Source organism: Trachinotus anak, unplaced genomic scaffold (genome assembly GCF_046630095.1).
Source record: "Trachinotus anak isolate AG129_WGS33_773 ecotype Australia unplaced genomic scaffold, CSIRO_AGI_Tana_v1 ptg000021l, whole genome shotgun sequence".
Lineage (NCBI taxonomy): Eukaryota > Metazoa > Chordata > Actinopteri > Carangiformes > Carangidae > Trachinotus > Trachinotus anak.
In genome coordinates this window covers 14,950,843-14,964,194 of record NW_027273872.1, presented here as the reverse complement: position 1 = coordinate 14,964,194, position 13,352 = coordinate 14,950,843, and the positions used below count along the sequence as shown (strand labels likewise).

Genomic DNA, 13,352 nt, shown 5'->3' with positions numbered 1-13,352 from the left:
TGTTAAATATAGTGCAATAGTAACATCTATAGTAAATAGGTGTTGATAGGTAGCTGGTCAGGAGGTTGTGACTTGTCACTATGGGGTGTCAGTCAGGACAAGGGAATCAGCTATTCCTTTCACGTTATTTATTCACTGTCTAGGTATAGTTCTAGTGGGTTTAAGGTTCTGAGTCTCTCTTTGTGTATGCGCGATTTGGTCATTCAGACACATTCCCACGTTGGAACTGTACTGTAAACTACAAAATTAATTATGTAACTAAACCTCTGAGCCCACGCAACAGGAGTTATCTTGCCAACTGCTGAGAAGGGTTGCTTTTCACACTGGTAGGGGTGTTGGCTCATTACTAGCCAACACAAACTCATCCTTTCGAGAGTAAAGGAAAATGACTTATATTAATGTGAGGTTTTTGCCTGATCACCCTTTTGTGCAACTATAGAACTGTATTATCTTTACTTTATTGTGTGTCAGATAAATCAGATATATATGTGCTTAAGAACATACAAACCAAGTTGTCTTTCGATGTGTGTTGGTCACCCAGAGGTGGAAGTGTGGAGGTCTGTACTGGCTGATAGGATTACACCAGGGATTACCTACAACGGTGGAATATGGGACAATGGCCAAGTTTGTGTCAAGCTCACAAAGACTGAAAAACAACATATTCACATAGGGTTTACTGAAATATATATAATGTCTATAAATTCCAAAATTCCTCTAATTTTGGCACGATTGTAAGTGTGTGTCTGACTCTCAGAAGCTGTCAAGCTCTATCCAGTTCTCAACCTTAATACTTTAAATGTCAATCAGGAGAAAGACGCAGTCTTGCCTTGTAGCCAAATAAAGATGTTATAGATCATAGTTATATTACATTATAATTATATTATAATGTAGTTACAATATAATACATACATGTAATTATCATGGATTATATTAACTTTGTTATTATACTGTATCCTAATGGAGTGGTTACAGTAATTCTATGAATATTTGCTTTGATCATTTGTTTATATTTTTTATTTACTCTTTACTTTATCTGTTAACATTGTGTCAAATTGTGCCTAAAACTGGAACGTCACTGTTTAGCAGTCGTTCTTGGTTTCTAGCAGTCTTTCCTTTTTCTCCTGATCTCATTTTCTGCATCCCTCCCCTCCCCCTCTCCAGCTGCACCACTCTGCTGCGGAGAGAGAAAGACAGAGAAAAGGAGTGGGAGATTTCACAGTATAGGACATTTTGTTCTGTCTATAAAAAGACATTAAACACAAATTGTGTCATTTCATCCCTGTGTAGGTCATAATGTCTATGACAAGGGGAAATATATCCTATGCACCTCTTTTCATCCTTTTTTTTTTCGGGAGATTATTTAATACCCATGTGGTATATAAACATGTGCTTTATTTGAAGAACGTATTATCATTGTACACATTTGTGTGTGTGTGTCTAAGCGGTGTTTCTCTTCCTTCCCTCTGTCTTCTTCTTTATCCTCCATGTTGTTTTTGTAACTCCTTTTTTTTGCCACCATTGCCAGCTTGCAGGAAGCAGGGTGGGATGCAAGCAAGGGAGGTGGGATGTGTTACCATAGCAACAAGCTGACTCACTGGCAGGACCGTACCATTTTCATTGAGCCACAGGGGGTCAGCAGCAGATGCAGCCTAACATGTGATGGCTACATGTATTTGTTGTTGCTGAGAGGACAGGAGACACCCCTGTTTTAGGCAAATAGGTGCAGCATCCTCAAACCTGGGGTGGGGATGATGATGGAGAAAAGGGAGGGGGAAGGGGTGATCATGGCTGCTTGTGTTATTTATTCTGATCAGTGCTGCCCTGTTTGTTTTGTCTTCCCTTGCTTCAGCAAACTTGTGTCCATTATAATTGTATTGACCAATATATAAGCTTAGATCAACTAATGTCTTATTAAATTCTGTGTTTATTTTATATGGATAGAAAACATCCTCTTGGTATCCTTTGTATCTTTGTTGCTTGCTTTCCTGAGTGACCCGTTTATTTTCTATGTATGCATGTTTTGGAGAACACCCTGATCGTATCTTATTACTTAAAATTCATTTTCATACACACAAGGTATATTATCTACACTTTTATTTAAACTGTGGTGCACCAATCTGAAAAAGCAGGTGTTGCCCTCACAAAGACACTCATGCACACATCAGCTGTGACAAACACAGGGTCACAGATCAGAGAATCTCATTAATAAGGCATGGATTTATCTCAGGGCATCGCCTTGAGGCCCCCTGCTGTTGCTGTGAGGGTAGTGGCTTTGTGCAGCAGTTCAGGCTGAAATTGTTGGATTTTACCAAAGTATGTATATCCTTCTGTTTTTTTTGTTGTTGTTATTGTTGTTTTTGTTGTTGTTTTTTGTTTGTTTGTTTGTTTGTTTGTTTTTTGGGGGGTGTTGTGGTAGATTAATGTACTTACTTTCTATTGCACAACTGAAAATATTTTTAAAGCAGCTACAGTGACCTGTTTTTTCAAGAAAAAATATCAACATTTTTTGTCTTGGTCATTGTTATAATAATCACCCCTCTTACGAGGACAGCATAACAAAAAGCTTCCCTCAAGCTCCGTCCTCTCTCTCTCTTTCTCTCTCTCTTTTTCTCTCTCTCTCTCTCTCTCTCTATCTCTAGCTCATTCAGTCTCTCACAGACACAAACACACACATAATGTAATGTGAATATTATTCAGCATGCAACTCTAATTGTTATATTACCATCATAATACATGAAATAACTGTATCATACTTTTGTGTTTGTTTGCATTGTGTTTAACAACAAGCCACTATATAGCATGTGCTGATGGGCACTTAATCTTGTCAGTGCTGTACTGACACAGTTTACAGATCAAGTGACACATAATTGTTTCCACATTTTTAAACTTTGATAGTTCAAGTGCACACACAGCAGATCCAATTGAGCAATCCAATTATGAGAGACGCTTTATTATCAAGCAAAATAAACAAAAATGACATATTCTGTGAATTAACACACATAATCACACCATCCTTTGTTCTGAGCCTCACGGTAAGTATGTGTGGTAAGCCTTCCCAAAGCCAGGCTCTGTTTTCTGACCACCAGTCTAACTGACATCCTTTCTCTCTTGTTTTTCTCTTTCATGTGCCCTCCTTGTTACCTGGTGTTGTTCCTGTTCCCTCCCTGACTCCTGTTCAATCCTGACTCACCAAATAAGGTAAGAAAAAGTTTTCATTCATACTGTTCTAACCATCAAACACATGCAGTAGTGCAATCTTTTATTATTCTACAAACAGATTACTGCCACACTGACAGCTGAACATCATGCTCTAGATCACCATACAATAACAGGATTCAAACACAAACTATAACAGTGACTAGTTTTACAGTGTGCAAATATCACACATTGGAACTGAGTCAAACACTTAATCAGATTTTCCACAAGCGGCACACATGTTTATATACCTCACAAAACATCCAGCACCACTGATGATAACATTAAGCAGGTGTTGATGGACAGACCTTTTGTTAACAGCAGATCATGAGTGACAGCGTGAGTGCCTTGATGCTCATACATGATGTGATTCTTTTGTCTGAGGTGTTGCTCTGCATGACACTCATCAACACATGGACATAATTTACAATTTTTGCTGTATATATACAGACACTTACATTTTATTAGTAGTCTCTGGGTATCAAATGACAAGTTAAACCTCTGTAGATAGTCTCATTTTCAGTTTGTACTATTTAGTACATTTGAACAACACATTTGAACAGTCAGACAGCTCTCCCTACTAACAGGCTTACCAGGTTTAAAAAAAAAAAAGTATGAGCAGGAGAGACCAACTGTTAAAGTAACTCATGCCTGAATGAGGTTGCAATGAATATACTGTCCAGCACTGCGTCATTTAGCCTTTGGTTTGGTGCTCTAGGCCAGCATACACTCAGAGAGCATGACATCACAGTCACTAAATGAAATATTGCAAGACAATGGGTACAACACAAGTGACAGTATAGAAAAATTCAAACCATGTGACACAAAAAGTTTGTTAATAAGACACCATGAAGCTACATGCAGTATTTTAGCATATCAGAAGAAATTGACTAAAACTCAGGCAAGGGGGGGGTGTCAAATAAAGAAGCTGTAATTTGTAATGTTGATGTACTGGATTGCATTATATCACAAGTTGTTCTTCATACATGGAGTTGTCAGTCTATCAGGTTCTGATAAGATAGGTTTTTGGGAGGTTTTGAATCAACTGTACAGTAATTTTGGAGGGTGTTTGTGATGCTGTTGAACTGTATTGTGTTATACAGATAGGTCTTCCTGTTATCTAACCTACCCTCACTCATCACTGGGTCACCACAGCACCACAATTGCCCCAACTCAAGTAGACAAAGACTAGAAAAACTTGTTATATAATGCAGACCAACAACAAGACCACACATTCCAGCGTGAAAACATACCATATAACTGATTTAACAACAAAACCTAAAAATACTGTATGTTGGGTAGTATTTATAGTTTTTATAGGTCTCTTGTATTCTATTGCATCGCAGCCTTCATGTGTTGCTCTGTTTTTTACTCACTCAGTATCAGTTCTTCTAATGCAGGTTTGGATACGAACCAAAGTGTGCATTAACTCCATAGTCATTTTCATTTTTGATCAATGACTGATCAAAGATGGGCTTAGCACAGTAGTTATGACAGTAGTCACCTCACAGCAAGTTCATATACCCTGGCCAACTGACAGTCTATGTGGGTGTAAATGTAGTAATTGTACAGTATATTAACCCTGTGATGTATTAGTAGCCTGTCCAGGGTGTTCCCTGCCTCCTGTCGATTGTGAAATGAGATGTGCTCAAGCCAGTACAGAATAGAAAATTCATGATGGCACAGATGGATTGTTTTGCCTTCCCTTGTGTACTGATAAAATATCTGTAAGCTTTAGTAAAAAGGAAAACTCTTCAGCCCTGTGCACTGCAGATCAGCAACTGGCAGTGAACATGTGCAATATTAAGCTTAACTTGAAATTTTAAGTTTGAGTGAAATGCATGTGTGCTGTGCCTCCAAATGTGTACATTAGAAATATGCTTGTTGTTTCTTGATGCCTACAAATATCACTCTTGGAAATAGCCTCCCTGGACTTGTAGCAAAACAGCATCAAAACTATTTAAGACGTAAATGGACAAGTGCTGCCTTGATAATTGAATCCTAAATTATGTCATTATCTAACTTCTCTGAATGTGTGCTTCCCTTCCCTGTAGGTATAACATCAGAATAATATATTTTTATACTTTCCCAAATTGCATCATTGTAAGTGTGACTACATTCTTGAGCTTTCACTGTTATTATTTTCCATCCCTGTGTTTACAACAGTAAAATTTAATTGGGAGAGCCTCTGGCACGATGTAATCTTGTATGTATTCCGGTATTCAGTTAGTAAAACAGTGAGGATGTTGAGGTTTCGACATCCTGGCTGCCTACTGTCTTCAGTGAGAGCTCCAGCAGCAACTTGCAGCGGCAGCGGTTGGCCGCCTGTGTGGCGCTGTCCACCTCCGTGGTGCTGAAAGCAGCTCCAGCGCTCCCCCCCTCCCTCTCGCCGTCTCCCACACTGCCTCTCTACATCTCCCTCTGTCGCCCGCCTCCACTTAGAGCAAATGACGATTGCAGATATTAGAGGTTTATTATTTCATGTCGATTTGCACAAGTTGTTGTGGATAATTATCCTTTTGAACTTTATTATCATTTTATTTGTCAGTTTATAATGCCTGCAACCAGTACATGTTTACATTTACATGTTAAAAAAAACTACTACTACTAATAATAATTGTTATTATTATTATTATTTATGTATAGCACTTTTCAATACAAGTAACAATGTGCTTAATATGAGTCAAATATAAAACATCCAAACAAATAATTTAAAAGGATTTGAGCGTAGAATGCATAACACAGACTAATCTGTCTCTAAAATGTACAACTGGTCGGCGATATTTGGGTAAATAATGCTGTGCATGTGGGTGTGTGTGACTGAAACCAAGAGAAAGGGAGAGATCAGGAGTAAACGCCTTCCTACACCATCTGAGCTCCCCCTCCCTTTTCATTTGCCCTACAGACCTCCATACGGGTATTTTACGTTGGCTGCTGACAGAGTTATGTCTCTGGGGCTTGTTGAGAGCTGTGAAGACGTAATGACGTGTGTGCAGGCTGCACTGTCTTTCTCTGGCCACAGGAAGGCAACGGAGAGCCTTGTCAGCCACAAAGGCATGTGCATGCTTGCAGGTAGATACAGGCAAGAGCACAGATGGATTAAGACAAAGAATTATATGAGTGATCGTATCTTGATCACTCTTCCAGTTATATGCAAGACACTGTACTTTAATCATCTATTATCTAGAGCAGTTTTTAATAATTAGCGTATTGTATAGTCTTTATATTTATGTTTATATTCTTCATACATACATTTAAAATCAGTTATATATAACTGATTTAAATGGAAAAACTGTTAAATGGGTAGTATTCACGATTTTATATTTATATTTATATATATAGTCTTGAAATACACATTTTAAAAAAACGTTGAAGGTTATGGGGAGATTGTTAGATGAGTAGTATCAAATGATATTACATTTACTGTCCTAAAATATACATTTTAAAACTGTTGTATGGTGATAGGCAGACTAATGAGTAGTAGTAATTGACAGCTCATATAACAGAGTAATTGAAACCATTTTTTCCTGTGGGTCATACTTTTACGTCACTGCCCTGTAGATGTTCACTGATGCCTTGATTGGTGGAAGTAGGTATATTTTGTCCACCAATGGCAACCAGAGCTGTACAAAGAGATCTACTCCGTCTCACCGAGTAGCTTCAGCGTCGTAACCATCGCAATGCTCTGCACAGGAGGGGAAGGATATGCAGACACAAAGCATGACTGTTATGTATGAGGACGCATTTACATTGGATTATAGACCTTCTCTACTTAATCATTTAAGAAGTTGGGATTGGAGTGAAGAGAGATGGGATTTATGGAGCGAGGAATAATGTGGAACAAACTGCCTGCATGGCAGGTTTTTTTGTGGTGGCATCATTTCTTTCTATTGTGGAGTACAATTGATGGACAGATTCGCTACAGCATCCCGGAGGAAGTGAAGCAGGGCACTGTGGTAGGAAATCTAGCCAAAGATTTGGGTTTGGTTGTATCTGAACTGTATAGACGTAAATTGCGGATAACCTCGGAAGCTGGTAAGCAGTATTTCAGTGTGGACTTGGGCAAGGGGGAGCTGGTGGTGACTGACAGAATAGACAGGGAGGAACTGTGCGGACAAAGACCGACGTGTTTGTTGCCTTTGGAGCTGGTTATAGATAACCCTCTGCAGCTGCACAGAGTCGAAATTGAAATACAGGATGCAAACGATAATTCTCCTAGTTTTCTTACTAAAGAGAAAGTGTTGGAAATTGCAGAGCTGGTGAATCCAGGCGCGCGATTTCCTTTAGAGAGTGCACAGGATCCTGATGTCGGCACAAATTCTGTACGCACATACCTCATAAGCAAAAACGACAATTTCAAGTTGACTGTTAAAAACCACAAGGACGGGAGAAAAATCCCTGAACTGGTCCTCGAAAAACCTCTTGATCGAGAAAAGCTGCCTGTACATAGTCTTATCCTCACCGCTGTAGATGGCGGAGATCCGGTGCGCTCAGGGACATCTGAAATTACAGTTGTAGTACTTGACAACAATGACAATGCGCCACAATTTGAGAGACAGGTGTATGAAGCTAATATCAGCGAAAAGGCAACACCTGGAACTGAAATACTGCAAGTTAAAGCTACAGATGCAGATGAAGGACTGAATGGAGAAATTGAATATTTTTTTGCTGAGCAAACTACGGATCTAATTTTATCGTTATTTGACATTAAACATTCCTCTGGAGCTATTGTTGTCAAAGGAATTTTAGACCATGAAACAAACGCTTTACACAGATTTGACATAATTGCTAAAGACAAAGGCAATCCTAAAATGGATGGGCATTGTAGTGTCGAAGTTAAAATAGTTGACATTAATGACAATGTTCCTGAAATAATAGTGACGTCTTTAACAACACCTGTTCCAGAGGATTCTGCAATTGGAACAGTTATTGCATTGATTAGTGCAAAAGACCCAGATTCCGGTGACAATGGCAAGGTAACGTTGACCGTATCTTCCCAATACCCCTTCAAATTAAATCCGTCGGTCTCTAACCATTATTCATTAGTGACGAATGGGCCACTTGACCGTGAAAAAAATGGCCATTATAATGTAAAGATAAGTGCTTCTGATTCTGGAAAACCCCCTCTATCAAGTGAAAGAATAATACTTGTTGAATTATTAGATGTAAATGACAACCCACCAGTTTTCTCCCAGCCTTCTTATGTCGTCTATGTAAAAGAGAACTATCCTCCTGGGAAGATTTTGTGCTCAGTATCAGCCTCTGACTCTGATTCGGGTGACAACGCGAAGATTTCCTACTCCATCTTGGACTCTAAAGTGCAGGACGTCTCTGTCTCGTCCTATGTTTACATCAACTCAGATAACGGCAGCATCTACAGCATGCACTCGTTTGACTATGAGAAGCTGAAGGTGTTTCAGATTCAGGTTCAGGCAAAGGATCAGGGCTCTCCGTGTCTCAGCAGCAACGCCACAGTCCACGTTTTTATCCTGGACCAGAACGACAACGCCCCCGCTGTTATTTACCCCTCCTCCGCCGCCCTGGGCTCCCTCTCTCATCAGAGGATGCCCCGCTCCGCTAAAGCGGGTCACCTGGTCACTAAGGTGACGGCCGTGGACGCTGACTCGGGCCATAACGCCTGGATCTCCTACAGACTGGCGGAGGCCACAGACGCCTCTCTGTTCACTGTCAATCTGTACACAGGGGAGGTGAGGACTAAACGCGCTGTGTCCGAGCAGGACGACTCCTCTCAGAGGCTGCTGATAGAGATCAAGGACGACGGGGAACCGGTCCAGTCGTCCACCGTCACGGTGTCCATCCTGCTGGAGGACGGTCTCCATGAGCCCATCTTAGACCTCCGTCAGAAAGCGGCCGAGCCCAGCAAGAAAACTGGGAGAATCACCCTTTATTTGATTCTGTCTCTGGCCTCGGTGTCCGTGCTGTCTCTGGTGACTTTCCTCATCTTAACGGTTAAATGCATCAGGAGCAGCAGGAGCAGCGGTAGTTGCTGCATGAGACGGAGCGACTGTGATGATTACAAGAACCCCAACAGAAACCTGCAGATTCAGCTCAACACTGATGGACCTATAAAGTACGTGGAGGTCCTGGGAGGAGACATGTTGTCTCAGAGTCAGTCCTTCAGGTCCTGTATGTCTCCAATGTCAGAGTACAGTGATTTCACTCTGATTAAGCCCAGCAGCACCACCGACTTTAAGGAGGTGATCAGTGTCCTGGATGCGTCTTTACCCGACAGCACCTGGACCTTTGAGAGCCAGCAGGTGAGCAGAGAACTACCATTTATGTTAATAATGGAGATACAAAGATCATGGCTATTTTATAGAAAAATAAATGATAATATCATAGTGTGTTATGAAAGTCAATCAGTTGTCAAAACAACATCTATCTATCTATCTATCTATCTATCTATCTATCTATCTATCTATCTATCTATCTATCTATCTATCTATCTATCAATAATAATCATAATTGGCAAGACTGTTTTCAGAAACAGTTAAAATAACTGTGCTCAAGACATCTGCCAATACAGACTCACGTGTGCACATGTCCATAGCCCTTCCTGAATAGTTCAGCACCACGGACGTGGACAGCGACTCTTAGTGGGACACAGGGATGCTTACACCATAGGCTTAAGATTTAACAATGTGAGCATGTGTGTTTTGCTTCTATACTTGAAAATGTTTTTGAGAGGAAAATATTGTTTCCTGAATTTTTTTTTTTAAATAAAAATGAATAAATAAATAAATAAGAAATATCGTTCGACAAACAAATACCTTTTACTGTGGAGAATGTGATTGTTTACATCTGAAGTTATTTCAGGCAGGTTTACATTATTTCTTTTCTTTACATTCTTTGCCTTTCCATAACCCTCATAATATAGCCTTTGGTTAAAGTGAAGGAGCACAAACACAATACATGCTGCCTCTTTAAGAGTGTCGATCAGTTCCTCTCTCATTGGATGTTGGAAATGGATGCTGTGCACCAATAGGATTCAGAACTGTACAAAGCAATCTACTCCCTGCCCCCATGCAGCCTCGGCGCTGTAACACTTGACTGCAAAGAGCTAGAGGAGAGACAGCTATGAGCTCGTGTTTTACAATATGAAAATTTTATATTTCAGTTTACATTCAAGCTCACTCATTTTCGATAAATGTTCTATGGGATTAATACCTGCAATGATGGATTTCAGGATTTTTCTATACACTATGTCGATTGGAATTAATGTATTATAACGGACCAAGGATGACAAAGAGAATGGGATACCGAGACTGGAGATGGCAGGCGCTTTGGTGGCATCATTTCTTTCTCTTGTGGACTACAATACACGGACAGACTCGTTACAGCATCCCAGAGGAACTAAAACAGGGCTCTGTGGTAGGAAATCTAGCCAAAGATCTGGGTTTGGGACTGTCTGAGATTTTTGACCGTAAACTGCGAGTCGCCTCTGAGGCTGGAGAGCAGTATTTCAGTGTGGATGCGGGGAAGGGCGAGCTGGTGGTGAATGACAGAATAGACAGAGAGGCTTTATGTGGACAAAGCGCCAGCTGTGTGTTGCCACTGCAAGTTGTAATTGAAGACCCATTACAACTTTTTCGTGTTGAAGTTGAGATACAAGACATAAATGATAATTCGCCCAGGTTCCCATCAAATGATATCACATTGGAGATTGCTGAATCTACAGTTGCAGGGGTTCGATTCCCTTTAGAAAGCGCCATAGACCCAGATGTGGGTAGTAATTCATTGAAGTCATACACTCTCAGTAAAGACGAATGTTTTAATATTAGAGTTAAAGAAGTTGCCGGTGGAAGGAAAGTCCCTGAATTGATTTTAGCAAAAGTTTTAGACAGAGAGAAAAAGGCTGTTCACAAGCTTTTGTTAACAGCTCTAGATGGAGGCAACCCGGTGAGATCAGGAACCTCTCAAATATCTATCAAAGTCCTTGACATTAACGATAATGTTCCTGTTTTTGAGAAAACCTTGTATAAGATATCTATAAATGAAAATGCTGCAGAGGGTGCAATGATTCTACAAACAAAAGCATCAGATATGGACGATGATCAAAACGGAGAAATAGAATACTCGTTTGGAGCGCACACATCAGATACTGTTCTCTCTGTTTTTAGTATTGATCAGATATCGGGAACTATATTTCTAAAAGGAAATCTAGATTATGAATCAACTTCAAATTATGAAATAGACATAAGTGCGAAAGACAAAGGCATTCCGAGAATGGAAGGGCACTGTACTGTGCATGTTGAAGTTTTAGATGTTAACGATAATGCCCCAGAAATAATACTCACCTCTCATCCAAAGCCAGTGCGCGAAGACTCGCCAAATGGTACTGTAGTAGCTTTACTCAGTGCCCGAGACCTTGATTCCGGTGACAACGGTAAAGTAACATTACAGCTCATTAAGAAATCTCAATTTGCCCTTAAACCTTCGTTTTCCCAAAATTACGCACTGGTTACCAGCGGTATTTTAGACCGAGAAAATGTCTCTGAATATAACATTGAGATAACAGCCACTGATTCAGGCTCTCCCCCTCTGTCCAGTAAGAAAACTATTCACGTCACCATAACTGATGTGAATGACAACCCCCCTGTATTCACTCAGCCCTCCTATAATGTATATTTGAAAGAGAATGGGGTACCAGGGTCTATACTGTACTCAGTATCAGCCTCTGACCTGGACTTTGGTGAAAATGCTAAAATCTCTTACTCTATACTGGACTCTAAAGTGCAGGACGTCTCTGTCTCGTCCTATGTTTACATCAACTCAGATAACGGCAGCATCTACAGCATGCACTCGTTTGACTATGAGAAGCTGAAGGTGTTTCAGATTCAGGTTCAGGCAAAGGATCAGGGCTCTCCGTGTCTCAGCAGCAACGCCACAGTCCATGTTTTTATCCTGGACCAGAACGACAACGCCCCCGCTGTTATTTACCCCTCCTCCGCCGCCCTGGGCTCCCTCTCTCATCAGAGGATGCCCCGCTCCGCTAAAGCGGGTCACCTGGTCACTAAGGTGACGGCCGTGGACGCTGACTCGGGCCATAACGCCTGGATCTCCTACAGACTGGCGGAGGCCACAGACGCCTCTCTGTTCACTGTCAACCTGTACACAGGGGAGGTGAGGACTAAACGCGCTGTGTCCGAGCAGGACGACTCCTCTCAGAGGCTGCTGATAGAGATCAAGGACGACGGGGAACCGGTCCAGTCGTCCACCGTCACGGTGTCCATCCTGCTGGAGGACGGTCTCCATGAGCCCATCTTAGACCTCCGTCAGAAAGCGGCCGAGCCCAGCAAGAAAACTGGGAGAATCACCCTTTATTTGATTCTGTCTCTGGCCTCGGTGTCCGTGCTGTCTCTGGTGACTTTCCTCATCTTAGCGGTTAAATGCATCAGGAGCAGCAGGAGCAGCGGTAGTTGCTGCATGAGACGGAGCGACTGTGATGATTACAAGAACCCCAACAGAAACCTGCAGATTCAGCTCAACACTGATGGACCTATAAAGTATGTGGAGGTCCTGGGAGGAGACATGTTGTCTCAGAGTCAGTCCTTCAGGTCCTGTATGTCTCCAATGTCAGAGTACAGTGATTTCACTCTGATTAAGCCCAGCAGCACCACCGACTTTAAGGAGGTGATCAGTGTCCTGGATGCGTCTTTACCCGACAGCACCTGGACCTTTGAGAGCCAGCAGGTGAGAGGACAATAAAATAATCTTTTGTGTAAATTCTCATCCAAAATTCCCTTAAATTTCTCATTAGTCATTTTTTCTTCAAAGGGATTTGATTTGATACGATGCATGAAACATTGCTACAGCATCATCTACTCAAATTCACATCTGCATAATTTTTAATCCACATATAACAGAAACATATTTTGTGTCATAACCAACACACATCCCTCTGAACATTATCACTTTTGGGCTGAAATACCTGTGCATTCTTACAAAACACGCACTAAATATGAAAAATAAAAGTGACAGAACCTTGAGGTAAATTGATGTCTATGAATCGTAGCCCATATGTGGCATTTTGACATCGTTGAGCATTACAACTATACTCTTCTTAAGCTTTTGAAGACTTAAACTGCCTTTAGTTGCTGTAGGGCTTCATGAGCGCACCTGTTATGTGACTGGTT

The 13,352-nt window shown here is 41.0% G+C and overlaps 3 protein-coding genes across 44 annotated transcripts in view; all 3 read left to right on the top strand.

Annotated features, from left to right (window-relative positions):
- LOC139606386 (protocadherin gamma-C5-like) overlaps positions 1–13,352 on the top strand; it is a 276,343-nt gene that overhangs the window by 228,651 nt on the left and 34,340 nt on the right. The gene's annotated exons all lie outside the window — the stretch shown is intronic.
- LOC139606391 (protocadherin gamma-C5-like) lies at positions 3,210–9,918 on the top strand. The gene has a single exon (XM_071458571.1). It carries the CDS (start codon positions 7,005–7,007, stop codon positions 9,708–9,710), a length of 2,706 nt encoding a protein of 901 aa, XP_071314672.1. The 5' UTR covers positions 3,210–7,004; the 3' UTR covers positions 9,711–9,918.
- Positions 10,054–12,924, top strand: LOC139606396 (protocadherin gamma-C5-like). Its single transcript, XM_071458577.1, has one exon. It carries the CDS (start codon positions 10,435–10,437, stop codon positions 12,922–12,924), a length of 2,490 nt encoding a protein of 829 aa, XP_071314678.1. The 5' UTR covers positions 10,054–10,434.

Bases quoted from the DNA above. Each gene is read 5' to 3' on its own strand.
- LOC139606391 (XM_071458571.1), top strand. From the start codon at position 7,005: ATGGGATTTATGGAGCGAGGAATAATGTGGAACAAACTGCCTGCATGG.
- LOC139606396 (XM_071458577.1), top strand. From the start codon at position 10,435: ATGTATTATAACGGACCAAGGATGACAAAGAGAATGGGATACCGAGAC.